Below are 24,902 nucleotides of genomic sequence, written 5' to 3' on the forward strand. Positions count from 1 at the left end.
TTTCGCTCAAACTTCTCAAGGGGCTGTGGATTAACCCGATGTTCCCGTAATATAAGGTAGAAAAACAAAAACTGCCGCATTCTCCTGCGAGATTCGATGAAAGTGCAAAATGTGACCACTTTAAACTTCAACGGCCATTATTTCAATGTTCATTTTCTCGGTAAAATGACGATTTAGGTACACGATAACTCAATAAATACAGCATCTATAGGTAAGCAAACATGATCATCGTAAAAGCATGATCGACTCAAGAAACGGTTTTCTCATTTTTTATATTTTGGTCTATTTCCGATTTTAGGCATCATTTTGTGCAAATAGGCGTTTGTGAATTTCAAAAAGTTCAATTTGATGCCTTATATGGTCAATATCTCAAAAACTTAGGCCGATATCAAAAAAAAAAAACCGTTTTTGGAATGGAACCTCAAGATTGAGCTAAAAACAAAATAAAATATTTTGGAAAGAGTGTTTTTTGTTATGATGTACCTAACAAATATTGCCAAAAACTCACTTTTTGTGATTTTCTTCATAATTGTTGTTTTTACCACAAATCTGTATGTATATTAAGATTTATTGATGTCTTGCCTTCATAAAAATGTATACTTTTATATGTCTTGCGCTAATAATTACAAAGTTATTGCACTTTTACTACAAGCATGTCTGAGAGTACACAGCTGCCTTAACATGGCCGAGGCACATCCCTGCAATTTCAGATAGGGAGTGCCTCCCCCGGGGCATAGAAAATATGGGAGAATGGGTGATTGCTCACATTCAATGAGATGGAAACTGTTCTAGCAGAAAACGTGTTGACAGTGGACATCCCTACTATTAGGTTATTTGTTTGTCGTCTCCATTGACAAAACATTGATCTACATGGGCAAAACTACACCCCCCCCCCAAGTCGTCATCACCACAACTTTGGTCCAATACAACTATGGCAAGTCTGCCCTTTCACAAAAATGGAAGACTAGAATAAGCAGCAGGAGATTGATTGCACATGTTGTTGTTCAAGAGATATCTTTTGCTTCTTCCTTGCTCTAACTAAATGAATTTGTGAGCATCAATTCGAAGCAATCCGAAACTATTTACGAAGGTTTTAAAAACAGTTCATCAGACTCATTCTTCATTAAAATGTAACAAACCTCGCATCAATTTATTATAACCATAAAGAATGAAGTTAATGACTTAAAATAAATGGAACTGGCTATTGCCTTGGTTCCCCACTGAAATGTGTGCATATAGCCACATTGACTTGCAAGTATAGCATGTGATTAATACGTTGGTCCTAGCATTTTCATATTTATTATAAAAAACAACATTAATTTCGAAGTAATATTATAAAATGTCAACTATGTTTGCGGCTAACAAGTTGAAGGGGAAAAATTCTCATCTCACTGGAACAATCGTCTTCAGATTCTTTCCAAATCTGACACATCGACAATGACTTTCACAAAGAGGCAGTCGTCTTTGACATAAGCAAAGTTGCCATTCTCAAGAAGGTTGAGCGCCACAAACAAAGGACAGCCACTTGCAATGTTCATTTCATGGACTGGTTTCTTAAAAGATGATGATGTTGGATCTGGTCTAAAAGCATCAACAACGTGTTCTCTGTTTCCTTGGTCCACCATCATGAAGGTCACCTTCTGCCTGAATGGCCAGCGAAGGATGTTATCATATTGACCTTTCATGACGACAAAGAACAGTGACAAGTGAGTGCCTTTGCCCATGCCATCTCCATTGAGATATATGCGGGCACACATTTTGTATCCATGGTAACTGGTGTAAAATGGTGAGGAATAAAAAGAGGTTGTTTTGCCGCTTACTGCTTCGCGACGTCGTCGTGCATACTCAGTAATTTTCCAAACAAGAATCCCATTAAAAGATGAGGCTTCCAGAGATTGGATTCTGAGATCTTGTTCTGCAAGAGCAACATTTTTTACAGTTAACATTTGGTCATGGGCATGAAGTTGTCTTTCTTGTTGCTCAACTGTATCTTGAAGATGACGATTCTGTCTTTCGAGAGCACTCACTTTTTCTCCCACTGCTTCCAACTGGTTGTTTAATACAGCCACAACCTCCTGGAAGGTTTCATTCCTTTTATCTAAAACAGCATAAAGCGTCTTCATCTGTTCCAATTCTTGCAGTTTCTGATTTACCATAATCTCCGTATCTTTCAACTTTTTCTCCAGTGTTTGATATAGTGACCTACCTGTCGTAGGAGAGTTATTTGATTTCTTCGACTTATTTTCTATGGTACTCTCACTTCTTGTAATAAAGATTTTTTGAAAAATAATTCTAAGCCTATTAATTTCATCATCTGAAAATGTAGAGTAAGGCGTACTAGACATCTGCATGTAACTTGCTTCAGACGGCGCTCCTCCAGCGGCGCCTTCCGAACCATTACTTAGAGATGTATACTCTCCTTCTCCATCGACAGTAAGTCTTCCAATTTTTGGTGGTGATGATGAAGAAACTTGTCCTGGGGGATTTCCATGTCCATGTTTTAGAAATCCTTGGATTTTTTCTACCAGATGCTCAAATTTTATATTTTGAAGTTCCACATGATACACAGCTTGTGTTTGAAGGTGTTGGTACATACCCTCACTTAATATCTATGCAAAACAAAATATAAAAATGAACAGAAGGGGTAAATAATTGTGAACTCAAAACTGTAAAATGTGAAGATTTAAATTCAAAATTACACTACTTGCAAACACAAGTAAGGTATCCTTTATTTGATGTGATTAAAAAAACACAATACCCGAATTGGCATCAATTACGACTGATAATGTATTTATAATCTAGCAAGTCATCCAATCCTCAGATCACTGATATAAGGGGCCATGTAGTATTTAAGAGCCTGGGGGAAATTAAGGCAATGCATTTTTGGAAGTGACTATAAGTGTATTTTGGGTTTAATATCTAATATAAAAAGGTTGGTTGCAAAAGATAAACATGTGCAGATAGACCTATAATTTAGTGGTATCACATATTTATATCACTAATTTACCTGCTCATCACATCCATATACACTGTATGGACATTTCTGCTTTCTGTTTGGACAATCCCCAGCCTCAAAATCTTGGTGTCGTGATAACTGAAAAAAAAACCAAAAGCAATCAACGATGAATCGAGTTATTAGAATCATGTACAACTTGTTATTATTATGTATTGTATACATACAAGTTAAAGGCAATATCCGGAAGTACATTAATCATTGTTTATTCATTTATTACATCACGACTCATGTCTAGGCGTTGTTGTGCAATTCGTCCAGTCTCATCACTTCCGATTCACCTCGAATCTAACCTAAAAAAAATTAGAAAAAAACCCTGAAAACGCACCACGAGTCTGCCGCACATTCCCGTATCCTCATTTCCACTAAGACCCCCAGTGCCCCCACACCCCCCTCATCCCCACCCCACAACCCAAATCTCTCGCTTCACGCATATACTCGCTCATCAACTTGCACTTGTTACCAATAACTGTGAGCTTGCATTCCGCAATATCACCCGCAGCCACAACAGTCTCCCAGAGGATGATTTAAGGAAGCCCCATCATGCACTGCAAACGTGTTATCACCAGAGTTTCAACTGCCACTTTACTTTTCAAATCCCGTTGAATTCTGTGCAAAAGATGTTGTTTAAGAATTGTGCGTGTGTCATTATTACTTGGTCGATTTCAGAACAAAAGTGATGTATGCATAAAGGATAATTCACACCTTCTGTAGGTAACATAAAATGTGAAATCGACTAGCATTTTGAATGCGTTTTTATTGTAAATATATCAGTTCAAATTCAAATTTAACCATGCCCGTCAATGCAATGTGCGAGCAGTGGTGTCATGTTCACTCACACAGCTGTGCTAACCGCAAGTCAACACAGTGGCGTGGTGGGAAGTGCTTAAATCATCCTCTGACAGTCTCCCATAAAAGCAGGTAGTGAGGCCCATTGTGTGCTCGTATTTCGCAATATCTCTCACAGCAAAAACACTAGTCTGTGGGCTTGGTCTTTTGCAATATCGCTCACCATGATCGCTCACATCCAGAACATTGTGAGGCTGTGAGCTTACATTTCACAATATCACTCGCAGGTAAAATATTGTGAGTTTGTTTCGCAATATCACTCACAGCTAGAATATTATAATCTTTCATTTCAATTCAATGTCGTAACTAGACATTTTCATTTGAGGGGGCAAGCGGGGGCAAACATAATAAATGAGAGGGCAGGCATCGTTCATGCTGTTTGGGTTTGAAAGCGCGGTACCCTCGTCGCACTGGGCGACACGAGGGGGAGGGGGTCTGGTGTGTCTTGGATTCTGCTTGGATTATGTCCCCGGAACAGTGTAGATTTCTTTTTGACATTGGGGAGGTGGGGTTGGAAAAATTGTCTTGAAGTATAGTGAATCCAGCACCTTTTGGTGACAAAAGAAGCTTTTAATACAAATACGCGCGAAGCACACGAGAAATGTTGGCATACTGAAGCTAAACTGGTGATATATGGTACAAAAGTGGAATAAATGCGCGCGAAGCGCGCAAAGATTGGTTTTTTAATGGTTAATGAAGAACTCTCAGAAGTAGACACACTTTACCATTTTCATTGGGGGAGGGCAAGCAGGGGGCAAGGGTTCAAATCAATTGCTGCTCGGAAAAGCACACAAACATGAAACTTTATATTGAGTTAAAAGAGATGTCATACACTATCCTTTCAGATATAATAATGATTATATTAGCGCTGGCTGGAGAAAAATGTAGTGCCAGAAGTGGTGGCATGGTGATGTAACACAGGCTAGAGACTTTTTTTAAAATAAAGATTTCTAAAATCGTTGAGATGATTTTAAAGTTAAAAGGTTTATTTTACTCCTTTGAAATAGTTGTACTTACCGATTCTCTTGTCATCTTCTTTTTACAATCACCACATGTTTTGCTTGCTTTGGGACACACATTGCTATGCGTCTGCAACAACAATAACAAATATATATTGTGACCATCGTATGAAACAAAATATCCGAAGTATGAAAACAGCTTCCTTCTCTTTTTTTTTTTCAATGTGCTCATTACTTTCAAAGTATGTTTGCCTGCACATAACTTTTAACACAACTCAACCCTTAGTCAGATGAATTCTAAGGGAGCATATTAAGATATGGTATTGCAATTCCATAGTCCATATGTAGGAATTGAAGATCTCCAACTGTCAAGGGTTAAGAAATGATAAGAATGTTACTCTTCAAGAGCTATACTGGTCCTCAAGGTAGAGGTTAGCTCAAGTTCTGCAAGAAGATATCGTGACTAAAATACAAGCCACGTTTACTTTCCCCAGCATCAGTGATTGCTTACTCTGCATATTCCAAACCAGATTAAGCCGAAAGCCATTTATAAAAGATAAAATATGACATTTTACATGAACATGTAATATCTGGTTTCTTCGTTTTTGCCAAATTTTAATTTCAAAAATGCCTATTGGCAATTTTAATGACTTATCTTACACTTTAAAGCAAGTTATATCCAGTTCTAATTTTCTACACTTTCGACGGGATCACTAAATAGGACTTTGTGGTATAAAGCTATAAACTAATGTCCTCAGAATTATAATCAGCAGTTTGTTTTTATAACATAATCAAACCCACCTTCAATTGTTTGTATTGCTGTTCCTCCCCACAGTTACGACACCTCACAATACGCATAAGGCAATCGTTCTCCAAATGATATTGAAGATCACCTCGTCGCAAAACCTTTCCACATCCTGGTTTTGCACACTTCATTGGCTCAAGGGCACATAGTAACTCATGTTCCTGTAATGGATTATTCATTCATTCATTCATTCATTCATTCATTCATTCATTCATTCATTCATTCATTCATTCATTCATTTATTATTTTTCACTCATCAAATTACAAAAAGCTATAATACATACAAAATCATAATATAAGTGAGAGTGAAGGAATCACAGGAAAGGCCAAGGAGAGGCCTGAAAATCTGTGATCCCTTGATTGGTTAATTCATCATATGACATGGCAGCAGACTGTCACGTCAATGAAGTAACAGTAAGCTGTCATATCTTGATATGAATTAACCTAAATACATGAAAAATAACAGATTATACACAGGTGTGTAGTACAAAAGGTATGCTTACATGTATGACCTTTTCAGCTGGACTTATTTTCATTGGAAATATAATTTAACTTACAACATTAGGTGTCAATCATATACGCAGGACAAAATTTGCAGTTACAGACAAATAGGTGGTCTGTGAAGCTTAGCTATATACTGTATATAGAGTGTTTAGTGCAACAAATGGTTATCCGCGATAAAGGCTTCGGGTCAAAATAATTCTGAGAACACTGGCAATGTTCTCTGCATTGAAATTTGTGGATTAAATTAATGGATTTCAAAATCAAGATTGCTGTTAACAAAATGAGCGAAAGTAGCATTTTGTTTAGTGCAACAAAGGGCCAAGGGCCATCTGTATACCTTCCATAGAGTTTGTGTATGTAACGCAGGAGGTCTCTGGTGTTAGAGCAACAAAGGGCTATCTGCAGACGTTTTTGTTCATTATCTCGAAATGCAAAAATTGTTTGTAGAAAGCCCTTTGTTGCACTAAACCCTCGATATGATTGTAAATTACTTTAAATTACCATCCATTCCTTATTATAAAGTCTGCACAAAAAGTAACGCTGCTGTTATAAATACGCCTATAGCTTCAGAACTAATAATCGTTTTCACAATTTTCAGCATAGAAAGAAGGGTGATTCATTTACGCGCATTTTGATACCCCATTTGTCAAATGCCGTTTCAAAATTAACAACACAGTAGGGCTTTTAAAGTAAAATACTCGAATTTAAAAGTTGCAGTTTACAGTGATCAATGGTTATTACACACGCACTATGGCACGTAAAACCCTCCATTTATCTTCGCGCGGACTTCAAATCAATAGAAATAGCTGCAACTTTTAAATTCGGGTATTTTTCTTTCAAAACAATGCTGTGTTGCTAATATTGAACAAAATTGGACAAATAGGGTATCAAAATGCGCGTAAATAAACCATCCTTCCTGTTATGTTGAAATACTGTGAAAACAACTATAGGCGTATTTATAACAGCTGCGTTACTTTTTGTGCAGACTTTATATAGAATAGGTCTTGAAAAGCCCCACATACATGCACAAATGGCTTTTTAATGTAAAAGTGTGTCAACTTCACTATAAATACAGCATCGATTAATTAAGTCTTTTTTACAGTGGGTTGCGGGGATCAAAAGTTAATTGCTTTAAAACTTCACCATGGGACTTCTCCAAGTTGAAGGTCCTCTCCCTTACAAAACAAAAATACATATTCATCAATATCCAACCAACATGTTTACATTCATCCACAAAAAGTACCTCGAACTTTATTCCACAAAACTTCCTGTAGAATTTAATTACTTCCTTCCATTTTTGAGGTCAGAATAAAAACAAATAAAAGTATTTGTACTTACAATATATTGTTGAAATATTCCTCTCCATGGGCAGCCGTCATTGTGACATTTCACCTTTAGATGTTTCAGTTCTTTTCTAGCATTAAAATCTGGATATATCTATAAGAAGAAAAGAAAAAATGAGAATTTTACGAATATTTTAATCCTGTTAACATTTCATAACTATGACATTTTATGATAATTATTTATTTTATCTTTTTTTAACCAGTGTAGCCCCTTCAGCAGGGGCCCTGAGCATTTTATATTAGAGAATGAAAAACACAACAAAGAGAGAATGGCTGAAAGAAAAGAAAGAAAAATACAGGTAATTGAAATTTTGAATCTAAATAACAATTGAAACTCGTCCGCAGCTGATGAGCATATATCAAAGCAGGTATTATGCACAATCTTTAGGCCTAACAATTCCCTGTCTTATTAGGGTGTGTACCATCCCCAACAGATATTTTCCCGGTGCAATAAAACACTTGAATAAGCGCCCATATTTTCAGTATCAGTTTATCTTATACACGAAACTTGAGACATCCTGCTAAATACATTACTGTGAAGTTATTTCTGCGAAGCCTGAAAGACCATCTAGTTAGAGGTTAATTTTTCAGTTGTTTTGAGGTTATTGTGAAATATCTAAACATTGTGCTTTGGATGCTTTGGATCTCGGAATATCCAAAGCACAATGTTTAGACATTTCACAATACCCGAAAAATAACTGATGCAACGTTTATTAACCTCATTCATAACCGTCACTTTTCACTTTTTTAATTCAATTTACGTCACATTTTCTTCTTTTAATTTGAAAACAGAACACAATTTTAACTTTATCTGTCGTTTTCCCTGTAAAAAATCGAAAAGCTCATTAAGGAAATACCGCTAGTGACCAATCACACTAACACGCAATCCAAATACGGCGGCCAGCGTCCGCGTAAATTTTTCGAACGCGTAACACACCTTTGTTTCCAATGGATATTTGATTGTGAAATGTCATTGTACAAGGAATACATTAAAAAAAAATCCACATAGCCCCCGAATGAAAAGTATTTAATTATCTTTGTAATCACCATGATCACTCAAAAAGCATTTTGTGTGAATTTTACATCCGAACTAAGTCCTATTAAATTTTTATGAGCCTTTTTATTTTACATGTAAAGTCTATGGGGGTGACGATTAGAAATGGACGGCAATATTGAAAAACCCTCATTTTGCGCCATTTTAGACACTAAAATGCCCATAAAAAAGAATAGCACATAGTTCGGATGTAAAATTCACACACAATGCTACCTGAGTGAGTACAAACATAATTAAATACATTTCATTCGGGGGCTATAGCAAAAACAAAAAATGTCCTATACCTTAATGGTTATGGAACAAAGGTGAACACGTCACGTAACGCGGTCATTGTAGAGCGTACTTTTAGCTACGTCACGAAACGCGGCCATTATACTTTTTCAATGACCTGCATTTACGTCCGCGTATTTAAAAGTTATTATCTGTGATTGGATCACACTTGCTGCGTTTATTAATGAGGTTATGAATTGACATTATATTCTTCATGAGGCTAAAAAAAAAAAAAATTGTTTGTTTGTCCTCGACCGCCCGCACCTATTTTTACGCCCGCGCCTACAACTTTTTTTTCTTTTTCTTTTTTTTTTTTTTAACATTTTCCCCAAAACTGTAAGTTAAAAACATCGATTTTGTTGGATTTTCTACCTTTCTACGACTTTTACGTCTTGATTTAGGCATTTTACGCAGACCATATCATACGTGTGGCCGCATGTCCAAACTCACTATACAAATCTATATTTCGTTGTGAACTTTGTACTCGGCGATCGTACTATTAAAAGAACTGAATTTATATCGTATAGCTAGCGTTGTTTGTGGACAAAAACGCAGGGTGAAAATATGTAAATATACCGATTTTTCTCAAAAATTAAAAAAAATGTACTAAATACATTGTATTAAAATATTTTTCATACATTTGAAATACATATTTGAATGATATATGTAATAGTTTTTTGATTTTTAAATATTTTCACGTGGTGATTTATATTGTCTGCATAACAACGTTCAAGTGATGCAGTCCAAACATGGCGACCTACGCAGTTTGCGTATGTGTTTTGTGCGCGAAAGGAAAGTGATTGTAGATCGCCTTGTAAGTGCCCCTATATCCCTAAATTTACGGGAATTATTTAATAATGTAATGTCAGATGTTCCGGCTACTGCTGATGATCAATTTACCGGCCTGGAGATAGCGGTGGGGGAGAAAAGAAATGGACCGTGGAGTACTGTTTCTCCTACTGAAACAGTGGCTACCATTGCCGATTTGCAGTTCAGATATGTGCATTTCAAAAAAAAAAAAAAAATCCGCCCGCCCGCACCAATTTTCAAATGGTTGTGGAGGACAAACAAACAATTTTTTTTTTAGCCTGATTGACATACCTGTTCTTTATTCCAGACTCCATCTTCTGCATCAGCAGGACAGACTGGGCATCTTACTTCTCCTCCAGCCTCGATGCTAAATACGAAAGCAAAACAGTGACAAAATACCATATGAGATATCTCGGTCTGAAGTTATTTCATGGTCATTTTGGCGATATAAACATACATTTTGAATGCTCATGACTGTGAGAATGAGCTACCTTTTCGAGAAGCTTAAAACACCTGGAGACTACCTGATGAATTTACCTCTTCGAGAAGGCGATACAGTTGGACTTGTAAGTTGAAATGTGAATGAAAACAATGAATTTCTTTGGTGGGTGGTCCGATCGTTTCATATAAAGGTTTTGAGGCCTGGCGAAAATGTTGAGTCCAATTCAATCAATTAATCCTGCGGTTTGGATACTATTTACACATACACGATGTAATTAGATCAAAGAACTTTTGAGACTTAGTTATTTAAAGTAAAAACAATTTTACTTAAAAAATTGATGTAATGTAAAGGGAAAAACATAAAATAAAGGTATTTGCCAATTAAAAAATACTAATCTGCAGAGGTTTTTTCATAACACTCAGAGGAAACATAATTATATCCGGCCTCAAATGTTACTGTCCAGCGACTCCTGAGTTATTAGGAAGGTTTCGAACTTTCTTCTATGCCAAAATCTCAATTTTGTTGGGGGTAAAGATAAGATGAGGATGTATTTCAATTATCTTACCTTGCAAATTTTTCCTCCACACATGCTTTACAACATCTGTGTCCACATGTGGTTTGCACAGCTAACTTCAAGAGTAACTGACATACACAGCACAGTAACCTCTCCTTGAAGTCCTTTTCTTTTTCCAGTATTTCACGTTTATAACCAGGCATCTTGGATGTAGTATTGAGCTCTCTTCAACTGTATGCACTTTTATGGTATCCGACTATATCCTGCAATGGTACGTCTCCACAGGTTAATCTGTTCACAACAGACTTTTTCCTGGTACTTTTAAAGATTAGATACTCTAATATCTTCTGAGAATAAATTGTGTCAGGATTTTGCTCCACGAAATGTTCTACATCTGTAGGTTTAGTTGGTGCTACATGTAGCGTACACCCTATAAGAACCCGCACATGCATAACGAGGATGCATATTGCCCCATCTTGGTGGATACTGAAATAAAACAAACAATATTTGGGATAAAATTGCTGCTGGATTCACCAAACGTGCATTATTGTCGTCAAATGGCTATACTTATTATGCAGAATGACTTAGAAAGGCAGCTTTCATTTTAAGCTTTAAAACATCACAAAGGAAAGCATTCCTTTTTTTATTGTAATCTTTAGTGAAATGGTGTAATCTACAAAAACAACAACAACAACAAAACAACAACACGCAACATTTCTATAACTCATTTGTGTCAATGGCAAACAAAAAAGTGCTAATGAGTGGTTACCCTCTAAACATGCTGAATGAAAAAGATGCGGATCCAAACATTGTACTAGAATGCTACTCAGTCATGGTATTATCTGCATGACTGGTTATGAATGACAAAATTGGTAAGGAACTCGAGCTGCAAAGGCAACAATATCCATAGTTTTAAATGCAACTTTAGTCTGCATTCTTTCTATTCGTTAAAAAACAAAGGTTCATGTTACTTGATAGCAATAATTTTGATTATTACCCCTGCCCTATTACCTCAAATGAGATATAAAAGTATGAAGAACATATGAACAGCTAAGTGGAAGAAGGGCCCGACTCCACCATTTCGGCTAAATTGAGTTATACCCAGCATTGTATTGCTACAGTACTCACTTATGTGCGAAAGAAGGGGACAAATTCACCCTCTATAGTCTTTTCAGGGGTACTCAACCATGATTTTCATGAAAGAAGGGCCCAACTCCATGGAATTGGGCCTTTCTTGCACAATACTGTTATAGGGCTACCGCAACAGTCCACACTCAGCAATGGGATATATGCAATAATCAATGGAAAAGACTAGAAATGAAAATGAATGGAAGAAGAAGAAGAAAAACTAGAGATAATTTGCGCTCACAGAGCGCAGACAATCGCAAGGCATGTAACCCTTTAATGGCCGTTTGACCTGACCTTTGACCTTAATGTTTCCCGGGTCACGAGGTTTGTTGTCATCGAAATTAAGCCCCCATACCCTTACAGACAATGAAATTACGGTATAAGATTTGACCCCAGATAACCTTTGAACTGACAACTGCAAAGTGTTCCAACATATTACCCCTGGTCATTAAGTTTGTTGTCACGGAGTTTGAGCCTCGTACCCCTTACAGATGTCCAAAAAATGCATTTTTAAAATTTGACCTTTGACCTGACCCCTGCAAAATGTTCCCCATGGTCATGAGATTTGTTGTCACTGAGTTTGAGCCCCATACCCCTTACAGATGTCCAGAAAAGGAAATTATAAGATTTGGCCCCAGATAACCTTTGATCTGACCCCTGCAAAGTGTTCCAAAATATTCCCCTGGTCATTAAGTTTGTTGTCACAGAGTTTGAGTCCCGTACCCATTACAGATGTACAGAAAATGCATTTCTTAAATTTGACCTCTGCATGACCTTTGACCTGACCCTGTAAAATGTTCCCTGGTCATGAGATTTGTTGTCACTGAGTTTGAGCCCCATACCCCTTACGGATGTTGAGATAATGCAATTGTGTAAGATTTTACCCCTTAATGACCTTTGACCCCAATTCTTTGTACAACTTTTAGACACTGGCTAAAGGCGATGCAGGTATGCAAGTGACGACATTGTGTTATGTAATTTGTGGAAGAAGAAGCATTTTTAGTGAAAATCACATTTTGGTCATAATGACCTTTGGATGACCTTTGACCCCGAGTTGGTCATGTAACATTTGTGCCCCCACCCAATGGTCCTTGTGACCAAATATGGTCACATTGGCTTAAAGCATATGGCTACGATGGCTCGTTAAAGGTTTGACAGAAGAAAGAAAGAAAGAAAGAAAGAAGAACTGACCAAAAAAAACAGAACACTCGCAAATTGGAAATTTGCGATTGTAAGAAGTTGAAAGCAAAGGATAAAGATTAAGAATACATTAGTACCAGTAGAAAGAATGTGCCAGCCAGAGACAGTGTAAGCTTAGTACATGTGCATGCACTATGTAGCTCCATGGTGATCCAAAAAACATTGTCAGGAAAGGTTAAACTTGGTAATGATAATTAAATACTAAGGTATGATAATAAACCCCAAAGAGGGGTAAGAGAAGTTAGATAATAAACTTTAAAAAAACATAGAAAGTATTGTACGTTTTGTGTTTTTTCTTTTTTTCTTTCTTTTTTTGTTTTTGTTTTTTGATCCAGTTGCAATGCAAGTAGGCCCAATATTTAATTTATATGAATGCAGGTGGGGGTGTTTAAGAGGTTTTGATTATCTATTTTTGTTAATAACCATAAAAAAAGATTAATTAATGTAAACAAATTCCAAATCCCATGCTTCTATTTGTGTAGCTGAGCTATTTATCACACTTTGGGTAAAAGAACAAACATTTTAAGTGATATTGGTGGAAGAACGACCCAACTCCAGCACGAACAAAGACCTCTGGTGATGCCATGGTAAGGATATTCACCCATAGTGGGTAGGAGAACATGAAAACTAATATGAGATACTGTATTAGGATCACATATTAAGTATCATGTGAGAGTATACTCTTGTACTCCAGAAGACAGGATCACATATTAAATATTTGACACCATAGAATATAAAAACTAGTAATTTGATAAGTTAAAATAAGATTTTTAACGGAATAAATCTAAATAATATGATTATGCAGTTTATTCCGTTAAATATTTACCCCATAATTTCCCTCATTCTTCAGGCCCTGCCCTCTATCGGGTGCTAATTTAAAGTTTAAGCTTGATTGCTATTGTTTCTTTGTAAGCCTGCGGCACAACCTTGAACAATATTGTCTCTTTGTAAGCCTGCGGCGCAACCTCGAACAATATTGTCCTTGAGATAACGCCCCGTAGCCACCCCCAGCCAGCCCCATACCTCATTTCAATTTTTAACATACCCATATCCTGCTTTTTATATACCATAGTGTCGCTCACTTTAATATGTGATCCTGTCTTCTGGAGTACAAGAGTATACTCTCACATGATACTTAATATGTGATCTTAATACAGTATCTCATATTAGTTTTCATGTTCTCCTACCCACTATGGGTGGGATATTTCATATCACATAGATGCGGGTTCATATATTAAAGGTCGCCTGAAGATTCAAAGATTCTGCCTGGAAAATTAAAAATAATATAAAGTTTTTTGTGTATATCTCAAAAACCTTTTTGGTGGAGTTGGACCTTCTCCCACTTAGGTATTCATTTGCTTTTGCTATTTCAGATAGAAATTTCGGTCTTCAGAAAGGTGAAAATATTGTAATTCATGATATTAAGGTTGAACATAGTAAAACAAAATAAAATGCACCAGACTCCCAAGGTCCAAAAGCAACCTTCTTTTAAGTGGATTAGCAACCGTAAATAAAGATACTGCCTGTTATTGTTTAATATACTAGTGCACCTGCAGCTGTGAGAGCCCTGATGCTGTGAGAGCACTGGCATGATAGCAATACTGTTTGACCCCAGATGACCTTTGACCTCGGATGACCTCGGGTGTAATTTTTTTCATGCTCCCCTCATACGAAGGATTCCACCTATCAAGTTTAAGCCCAATAGGGCAAAGTTTGAATTTAGCCCCTACATGACCTTATGCTGGGAAGACATTACAGCATATCCTGGAATCTATGAATGAATGACCTTGTTCACCGGCTTGGGCAGCTTGAAACTTGTTGTAGATTGTCTACTGGATTCTTTTTATCCATGTGCACTTGCTGCTTTGTATCCATGTGGGGTATTTTCCCCCATGACCTTTGACCTTGACCTCCGATGACCTTCAAAACTACCCGGTAAACAGCGCACGCCCGATACCCATCTATGTGTGAAATATCGGAACGATGCGTCGAAGCGCGGCGGAACGCATAGCCGGACAGACAGACAGACACGCAACGGCTATTATTTGAGTAGTATAGATAGATAATGACCTTTGACCTCGGTTGACCTCAATTTCATTTCGGGCATATATTCCCCTCGCACCAAGGATTCCACCCACCAAGTTTGAGCCCGATCGAACAAAGTTTGAAATTTAACCCCTCCGTAATGACCTTTGACCTCGGTTGACCTCAATTTCATTTCGGGCATATATTCCCCTCGCACCAAGGATTCCACCCACCAAGTTTGAGCCCGATCGGACAAAGTTTGAAATTTGACCCCTCCGTAATGACCTTTGACCTCGGTTGACCTCGATTTTATTTCGGGCATATATTCCCCTCGCACCAAGGATTCCACCCACCAAGTTTGAGCCCGATCGGACAAAGTGTGAAATTTGACCCCTCCGTAATGACCTTTGACCTCGGTTGACCTCGATTTGTATTTCGGGCATATACTCGCCTCGTAGCAAGGATTCCACCTACCAAGTTTGGGCCCGATCGGAAAAAGTTGAAATTTTGACCTTTGACCTTGACCTCCGATGACCTTTCAAACCACCCCATAAACGTGGAATGCCCGATACCTACCTATATCCGAAATATCGGATTGATGCGTCGAAGCGTGGCGAAACGCATTGCCGGACAGACAGACAGAGCTCATTATTTTATTAGTAAAGATATATAAGCAGTTTTCACTGATGACAGACAGTCCCCACAAACAATCAAAAAAAGCTGCTAAGAACTTAAAAAATGACACTCATGTCATGCCTGCCCAGATAATAAACAAAATTCACCATGCATATTTTAAATTCTGCCCATTCATCTTGTCATTTAACAATAATATGAATACACGATAAGACAAATTAATCCTTCACTAAATTGAAGTGCAGTATTTATTCTAAACCAACATGTATGGATACCAATTATTACATCTCCATGTATCGCAATACACTGGCATGATGCCAGTGTATTGTAAATGGCAAAAACTGGTAAAAGTTCATATATGTCATGTGATCAAGTAAAATCAGTCGGAATCGGAAATATTGATTTTCAGATATAGCCAAACAACTGTGGAATCAGTACCGACAGTACATATTGTTTGCATCCGTTGCCCGGATTCATTGAAGCTTTAACTGTCATGTCACCGGCATATCAAAGAACACAACAATAAAACCTACGTATCTCTATAATAAATGTAAATGAATTGTACGACTCGAGTGTGCAATATTTAATATAAGAAGTGAAAAACTTACAGACGAATTTATCAAAATATGCTGCGAAACTTCCCACCGCCACCGTACATGTACTACCCCAAAAATCATGGTTGTAACCCGGGTTGTAATCGACTGACTGACTTGTGATATTATAATTATTATCTGATTATATTAGGGCCTATGCCAAACAAATACAGTTGAGTAGCAACCGTCAATGCTACAAAACAAAGCATAGTGGCACCAGTGCCCATGCGCATTATATATATTATATTCAAATATATTTCAGTGTATATTCAAACGTAAACAACAATCAGTCATGTACACATAACAAGGTCAATATTCCTCATACAATACAATTTCTTCAACATTTGAACATTTAACTGATTTGTTTCAAAAGTCCATGCACTGTCAAAGTTTGATTCAATTGTATAAGTGAATTGATATAATTTTATTTGACCAAGCAAAAGATTGTCGAGTTTAAAAATAAACACTGAATATAAAGTATCAAATAATATTAACTCAAACAATCAGGCTATCTTCCATATGTTGCTGCTTGCAAGTTTGAATTGGTAATATGATGAATATATTTAGTGTACATCATGCCTGCTGGTGCAAGCCAGGAAAGGACAACGAGAATCCATTCTCCCAAAACTCCTGACTAGAATTGCAGGAATCTATCTTGTCAATGCGCAATGTGCATTTAATTTTGGTGAAATTTTTTTTGGGGGGGGGTAGCTGTATCATGTTTTCAGATACAGTTTAATTTCTGGGACACCCTGTATACTACTTTTGTTCAGCAAAATTAAGTTACCGTTAGAAAACGCCCCTTTCTATAACAGACGAAACTTGTTTACAACCGTTACGTGTCTGTGCGCACTATGTCTGTGACGCATATTGCGCGCTACATATACTCGCACCACTACAAGCGTGTTATGTGTTATCAATACTCTTGATGAATGATGAAATAAGGTGGCCTATAGACGACACCCAAAATCATGCAATTGTCCAATCAGATTATGTGTACGTGTCTACGAAATAGACCACTCCCACTGAATAAGATTTTCTTTTCATGAACCACTTGACCTCGACATATATTTTCAGGGTTGATGCTAAATCGGCAGTTTTTTTTTTCAAACAAGGTCATACATTATTATTATAAAATATGTAGTGTCACAGGTGTGCGCATTAATACGGTAGCTGATGCGCTGTGCACCACGTCCGAGTAATATACGTTGAAGCATGTTGTTTGATTGGATGAACGCGGTACTGACGTCAGTGACGTGTGATGCACTAGTGGCCATTTCATTGGTCTATTACTATCACCTGAGACTAGTGGCCATTTCATTGGTCTATTACTACGCCCTTCCTGTAGGCTATATAGCTCATATCTGCAGCATAATTATTATTCTATCGATCGATAATATATTATATCTAATACTGTAAACATGGAGATCACCATAATGATAGGCCTACTGAATATCATTGTGCATTAACATTTGTGAAGGTAGTAATATTTAGAGTTTTCATTTTGAACACGTATCACTGTTATTGTTTACATACGATTGGAAACGAAATATCATTTTGAACATTACGTTTTAAAAGCTCCTGATTTGATATAATTTTCTTACCTTTAGACACGTTTTTCGAAATAGTTCCTTATTCTAACAAGTACTTCCCTGCAACACAGCGCATAAAATGCGTTAAAAGTCGCGCAGTGATATACAATGTACATGTTATACCTTTCAACCGTGCATATTGCATGACATCATCTTTCGTTATTTATAGTAGACATACGCTGTTTAAAATGTGCATCAATATTATTATTAACTGAAGGGGTATCCATATACTGAAAATCCTTTCTTTTTAATAAAGTTATGCTTACAGTTGATTCTGATGATTTTTTTTTTTTTTTTTTTTTGATTTTTTGATTTTTTTTTTTTTGCAGTTACAATTTTAATCTATTGAATGATTCTTTCGAATGGACACAGTGGAGCACACGTATATTTATAAATGAATACTTTGTATATTATCATTTACATGTAGGCTTTTCCAGCAAAACATAGCTATAATGTGAGGGGACAAAGCCAAATTTTCGTGCCCATTTATCAATTTTTTGCCCCATTTTCGATAATTTTAAGGACACTTTACTCTTTGCCGTCCCCATTTTCTCCCTGAAAAAAATCCCCCGGGTCCCCTGGCTACGTCCCTGCAGTTGACAAAAACCCCAAATTACGACTTTCACATTATTGAACACCTCTGTTGCAGAAACAGTCGTTTCTGTGTTATATACGATACTTTGAACATTTTCGCATTTTTCTCTGTATTCACCATTTTAGAATAGATTTCATAATTCTGTCGATCAAGATTCTTACTGAATTAGTCCCGAGAATGTTGTTCATTACAGAAACATTAATTTCTTTGTTATTTACTAATACGACCATAATAGAATTGTCTACACTTTTTTTTTGTTCGTTCACTTACTTCAATTATTATAGTCCCAAGTATGTTGTTCACTACAGTTGCTAATAGGCCTACTACTACAATTTAAAAAAAATCTGCATTTTAATTTTAAGAATATTACATATTCTGCATTTTTTTCGTTACGCACCGCATGAAATACTAATAGATTCCATTATTTCTGTCTTTCAAGATTCTTACGTAATTTACGTCAATGATAAATGAGTTGTTCATTACAGAAACAATGATTTTTGTGTTACTGTTATGCTAAACTTACGACAGTTTTTTATTTTATTTTTTTTCTGCATTTTTCTTTACTCACCAAATGAAATAGATTCCATATTTTTGTCGTTCAAGATTCTTGCGTATTTTAAAATTTCATTACATAAATTAAACAAAGAAACAATAATGTCAGTGTTATGCTTAAATTACGTCATTTTTTTTATTATCTTCACTTTTTTCTTTACTCACCTTATGAGATAGATACCATAGTTATTCGTCAATTATTCCTGAGTAGGCTGTTCATTACAGAAAATCATTTATTTGTTTAGGCCTATATCACGATAATTTTAACACTTTTCTGTATTTTTTCTTTACTCAACGTATATATTTCTTGACAGTCATTTCTGTGTTATATGCGCTAATATTACAATTTTAACATTTTTGCAATTTTTCCTTTACTCACCATATGAAATAGATTCCATAATTCTGTTGTTCAAGATTCTTACGTAGTTTACGTCAATTATAGTCCTGAGCATATTTGAGCTAATGTTAAAGTCCTTACAACGGTTTCAGAATACACAAGACAAATATAGCCTACTCATCGGCAGTTTGTACATTGTTCACGAGCCTGTACTCAATGGCATATGGCAACTGTACATTTTGGCACAGCTTGTTATGGTTTCCTTATAGCTGGGAAACTCCAAAGTTGTTTTATTTAGCTCGTGCAATCAATCATGGCCAAAGTGCATCATATTCTGCTTTGCTCAGCATTTAATATTTTAATACGGTATTTCATACGAGAGATGGTTAAAAATCATAAATTATTAGGTCTTGTCAGCACCCCGGCCAACATACAATCATTATTACCGTTGAATACTTCACCTGAAATCTGAGGGAAATGTACATGTAGTCATCATTTCATAGTCTTTACAATGACAATGCCCTTTCCGAACTCTGAACGATATAATTATCCAGGACATGATCATGACGATATAATCATACAACCCCGGCATACAACATGCATGAAATATTAATAAGAAAAATCCTGTGCAGTTTTCTTCAACATGCATCTGTGAAATAACAATTTAATAATAGCTAGGTCCTGTAAAACAATAGACCTAGTTTGCCTGAAAAATAACGGTTTATGTTGCCAACCAAAATCTATATTAATTAAACAAATTCATAACTATGCCATCATACGTAGAGCAAACCACAGCCATAGCAACGCTATATATTATAATAAGGGGAAGTCCGCACTAAACAAATCGTTCTCTGGATTGTGCAACACACTGCACAGATGGTGGGAATTCCCGTGCAATAGTAGAATACTACCAATCACTGTATTATGGAACACACCATTTGATTGTCGGGGTTTAGATCAGGCATCTTTTTTACACCTTTATACACCTTTGGGTGGGAACAATCAGTGATTTTTCCCCTCTCACTAGTGGAAGATGTTTTTTTCTTCCAAAAACCTCCCATTCCCTCCACTGGAAATCAAATGGTGCGACACAGCGTAAAAACCCAATGGATAAAAATATTGCGAAATAAATAATACCTACTGTACATGTGTAGGTACGTGGGTCAAATGCAAACGTCACCAGTTTACAGAAAAAACAAGAAAAAATAGTGCCAAGTACAAAACACGAATGTTTTTCGCGGTTCGTTATCCAGCATATGTGGAAATCAAAGTCAAACAAATATTAAACCAATACTAAAGTATAACTAGTGTAGATCAATTATAATAATTGTTTTCATGTGTAAGAATTAACTGTTTTTCAACATGGCGGTGCTGGCGTCGATTAGCTTGATCGTTGGGAATTCCCCATTTAACTATACATCGGGACTTCCCAATCTAGTATTGTGAAATGCGTGTACAGTGCAGAATGAATGCACGGACTACTTTCTGGATAAATTCTTTTGTACTACCATATCAATTTAAAGGGGCGTAGTTACGACGATTACATATCTTATTATAATTATTATAGACCTAATAAAGATCAACCTTTTAGTTGAACCCATGATTACAAATATTATGTGGGTTTTCAACAATTATAGGAAAATTGTTTTGATGTTAAAGAGAGTATTATGCACACTTGTTGATTTGCCCCCCCATTCACTTTGCCCCCCCCCCATGCCCCCTGAAAAAGTCCTGGCGCCGTCATAGTAGGCACATAATGGGAGTCGGAGATCCCGGGGTCGGAGAACCATGCTTTGTAAGATATTCCGGAAACATTGCTTTTGTCCAAAATTATTGGGTTTTAGGGTTGAAAAGGACCTAGGCTTAATCGTGGATTTTTGCCGGGTTTTTTTGTGGTCCAAATTTTCCTTAAAAGTGCGAAGTATATAGTTATACAAATGTATATCAATTGTAACGGAACAGGTTAAATACAATTCTTTTTAATGAACTAATGTTTTGCTATTTCCTACAGTATTTAAAAAAACATTCAAACAAAACCTCATCAATGGATATTTACATGATGATGTTTAAAGTGCTTTCTCCTGCATGATGGATTTACATGCGCTGCTTTAGTTCGCATTTTATGCTTCATTGATTTTTCGGACTTTATGTTGTCTGTCTATGGCATTCATAGAATTTGTAACCTTATAAATATCGAATATTGTATTAAAGCTATAGACTTGTCTGTAACCTTCAAATGGGTGCCACAACTTTACACGCTCTGCGTTTCTGTGGCATCCACATCTCTCATACCACATTATTAAAATATTATTTTGTAATATTAATATTGGTATCTCAATTGTAAATTATTTGGCATTGCATTGTTACTAATTTATTACAAAATGGTTTTCTTTCTATATCATGTTATTTATATGTATGTGTGTTGAGATGAAAAATAAAACTGAACTGAACTGAACTGAACTATTCAAAACTATTGTCAAAACCAGTGAAATCAACCTTGGCGTGGAGGTCATATGGGGACGTGCAGCAAACATGTCCCCCAACCTTTCGGTATATTTGTTCTTAATTTTCAGCCACTTTTTGACAATTCAGGCCGATCGCCCCCCCTCGTATTTCAAACTGGATTGTCGCTAATGCCCCATAGGTGCACTGCACTGCAAGAGAGGTCCATACTTCGTCGATCACACTTCCTGTCATTTCCTCCTATTAAAATACAAATCTAATCATAAGGGAACAGGAGATGGTATACCACAGCAGTACCAATATTATGGCAATTGAACATAGTATGTTAACCTATTTTGAGAAAATAAGGACAATTATTGGTAGACAAGGTACTGTTGGTCGAAGCAGCCAAAAAATATCGATTTTCATTATGTAAATCAATATATTATTGAAAAATAACACTTTGATGTTTTGCAAAAGTTCATTCTACAAAACATATACTTTTAAACCTTGCTTGATTTATCGTTGTTAAAGAGTTATGTACGTTTATGTAAGTGTTGCAGGTGTTTCAGCCGTCCTACAACATAACTCAAGAACCACAGGACCTACAAAAGTATATCTGTGATATTTGAATTCTTCTATACACACTCGCTATGAAATGAGCACTGCGATTTTTGCCAAAGCTGACTACCATTCGCAAGATGCTGTGAACTACCAAATCGCAACACTTTAAAATAGTGTCAAACCTTAAGAGAGAGACTAGGTTTCATCCCATTATAGATATTGGGCCATTCCAGAAAATAGATGCACACCCGCTAGGCTTTCGGATTTCCTGATTTTTTGTGCAGTCATGATTGTTAGCAATGTTCAACACGTTCAAAGTGTTTACACGAAAAATAGTTCAGAATCAAAAATCCTAAGTTATAAAGGCTCGTACGGACAATTACTTGATTTTTAATACAATTTATTGATTTTCCAAGCTTTTTACAGTAACAATGGCAACTGGAATTCCAGACGTTTTCTTGAACATGCAAATCTTGAAATCCAGGGATTTCTTTTTACTCCTAGGGGGTGTGGACATATTTTTTGGAATAGCTCATTGTGTGTATTGATTCCTCAAACCCCTCTCACTCAATTGCACTGATAATTATGTGGATGTAACGAGAAAATAGAGGATAAAAATATTGAAATACACAACTTACTTTTTCATTGCGATCAGTGACAAAAATAGCCGATTCCTGGTGTATTGTAATAGCCAATTCCTGGTGTATTGTAACCCTGTTACGCACCACATCGTTTTGTCTGCCAAGAATACGAGATAATAAATAAAACCAGTATTAAGAGGTCAATACAGTAAGTCAAAGAATTAAGGTACCAGTTACATCCATCCCCTGTATATCCTAAACAAAGACAGATATGTCATAATTGGAACCAACAGCCAATAACTGCATCTTTTAAGCTCGAATTTTTAAGACCTCATTTGTTGTTCAAGAAATAAAGACACGACGATCCAAAAAACCCAAGGAAGATGCCAATTTAATAGTTGCAGTTTGTCTCTAATAATTTGTACACAAAGCGTTCGCTAAGCTAAACAGAACTAGCGCCGTGCTTCCATTGATTAGCACGTTAAAACTAGCGTCGTGCTTTCATTGATTATAACACAAAAGTCGTAAAGAACACATGTTTCGAGAAATGTAATTTTGGCGGGAATTATTTGCATTGATTTTTATTTCACCATTTATTTTTAAGTGACAAAGACAGGTGTATGGGTATTATTTTTTTGAAAGAAACGCAATGACATTATAAGACTTTACGTAGCACAATAATATTACTTCAACATGTTCAAGATCAGAGCATGCTCACCTTTTGTGGTTTCGGTTTATTGTATCATGAATAACTCTCTATCAAACAAGATTAAATCAATATTTCAATTTCTAACGTGAGTTAGTGATCGTTTATTTGTATCATGAAACACATCGGCGACAATCAAAATGTAAAAACAGCAATTTGACAAATGATCTGTTTCCAATTTACTGTAAGTAATCATACAGTAAACCAAAGAATTAAGGTACCAGTTGTGTTCACCCCTGTATATCCTAAATAAAGACAAATATGTCAAAATTAAAACAAGCAGCTAATACCTGTACTCTTTAGCTCTGATTTAAGACTTTATTTTTTAAAACTGGTTGAGAGTCAAAGAAACAGTGATCTAAAACCTAATTAAAAAACGAAATCAAAAGTTGCACTTTTGTGTTATTATCAATGAAAGCACGACGCTAGTTTTAACGTGCTAATCAATGGAAGCAAATAACAGTATTGATGAATTTAAAGCCCCATTCAAATACATTTAGCTAATTTATATAGGCCTACTGTCAGTAATCCTGGCGCAAGTGTAAAAAACAAAAATATATATAAATTGCTTAAAAGTGAATAAGTCATTCAAATTGTCATTTGGTATTTTTGAAATGAAAAATTTGGCAAAAACCGAAGCAAATAGCAGTATTGATGAATTTGAAGCCCCATTCAAATACATGTAGCTAATTTATATACTGTCAGTAACTCAGTATAATTATAAATAACACTACATAGCTTTCGGCTGAACCACTAGCAGGCTATGTTAGCACATCTATGGCAATGACAAAGGTACCAAAATCTGAATTGTGATGATTTTTACGACCGTCCGGATAAGCAAATCACTGAATGGGCCTTTTAAATTCTTAGTATGACTAGAATTACTAGATTTATAAGGCAATTATTATAATTTATAAAGGTTACTGAACTCACCTGGATTTTGATACTGTAGGTGGCATATGCTACGTCATATTCACGTGACAATATTACCGTTCTACTTGAAATTGTAAGTATGGCGACTCTTTTTTGATGAATCGTAGATCGGAGATGATCGTTCCATTGTCTGCTTTCACGTGTCCAGTTTGGTGGCTTCGATTGTGATCGTGGTGATCGGTTTTGAATTTTATCAATTAGACCCAACAAACACAAAACGTTTTCGACATCATTCGCAAAAGGTTATAAAAGGTTGTCAGAAAACGTTTAAATGTCGGGCTATATAAAGGGTGTATTAAGAGTATAAAACGTTTTCATAACCTTAAAAACATTTTTGATAATCTACTGCTCAGCAAACAAAATGTTTTACAGAAAACGTTTAAATGTCGGGTTATATAAAGGGTATAAAAACGTTTTAATAACATTCCAAAAACATTCTTGAAAACTTGATACAAAAC

The 24,902-nt window shown here is 36.1% G+C and overlaps 1 protein-coding gene across 2 annotated transcripts; it reads right to left on the reverse strand.

The window, feature by feature from the left end:
• Window positions 1-682: 682 nt before the first annotated feature.
• Window positions 683-19,381, reverse strand: LOC140145162 (TNF receptor-associated factor 2-like). 2 transcript variants are annotated; one of them, XM_072166937.1, is made up of 8 exons: window positions 19,261-19,381; window positions 10,615-11,049; window positions 9,899-9,974; window positions 7,469-7,567; window positions 5,623-5,787; window positions 4,880-4,951; window positions 3,008-3,094; window positions 683-2,609 (listed from the first exon to the last, which is right to left on the reverse strand). In XM_072166937.1, exons 2-8 carry the CDS (start codon window positions 10,764-10,766, stop codon window positions 1,407-1,409), a joined length of 1,854 nt encoding a protein of 617 aa, XP_072023038.1. In that variant the 5' UTR covers window positions 10,767-11,049; window positions 19,261-19,381; the 3' UTR covers window positions 683-1,406. The 2 variants fall into 2 exon arrangements, with proteins under 2 accessions (XP_072023038.1, XP_072023037.1); XM_072166936.1 differs by lacking the exon at window positions 19,261-19,381 and adding an exon at window positions 17,747-17,801.
• Between the last annotated feature and the right edge of the window lie 5,521 nt (window positions 19,382-24,902).

The sequence above is a fragment of the Amphiura filiformis genome, unplaced genomic scaffold (genome assembly GCF_039555335.1).
Source record: "Amphiura filiformis unplaced genomic scaffold, Afil_fr2py scaffold_156, whole genome shotgun sequence".
Lineage (NCBI taxonomy): Eukaryota > Metazoa > Echinodermata > Ophiuroidea > Amphilepidida > Amphiuridae > Amphiura > Amphiura filiformis.

Bases quoted from the DNA above. Each gene is read 5' to 3' on its own strand.
- LOC140145162 (XM_072166937.1), bottom strand. From the start codon at position 10,766: ATGCCTGGTTATAAACGTGAAATACTGGAAAAAGAAAAGGACTTCAAG. The intron at 9,975-10,614 runs GTAAGATAATTG...TTTCGTATTTAG, and splicing joins GTGGAGGAAAAATTTGCAAG to CATCGAGGCTGGAGGAGAAG. The intron at 2,610-3,007 runs GTAAATTAGTGA...TGTTTTGCATAG, and splicing joins TATATGGATGTGATGAGCAG to ATATTAAGTGAGGGTATGTA.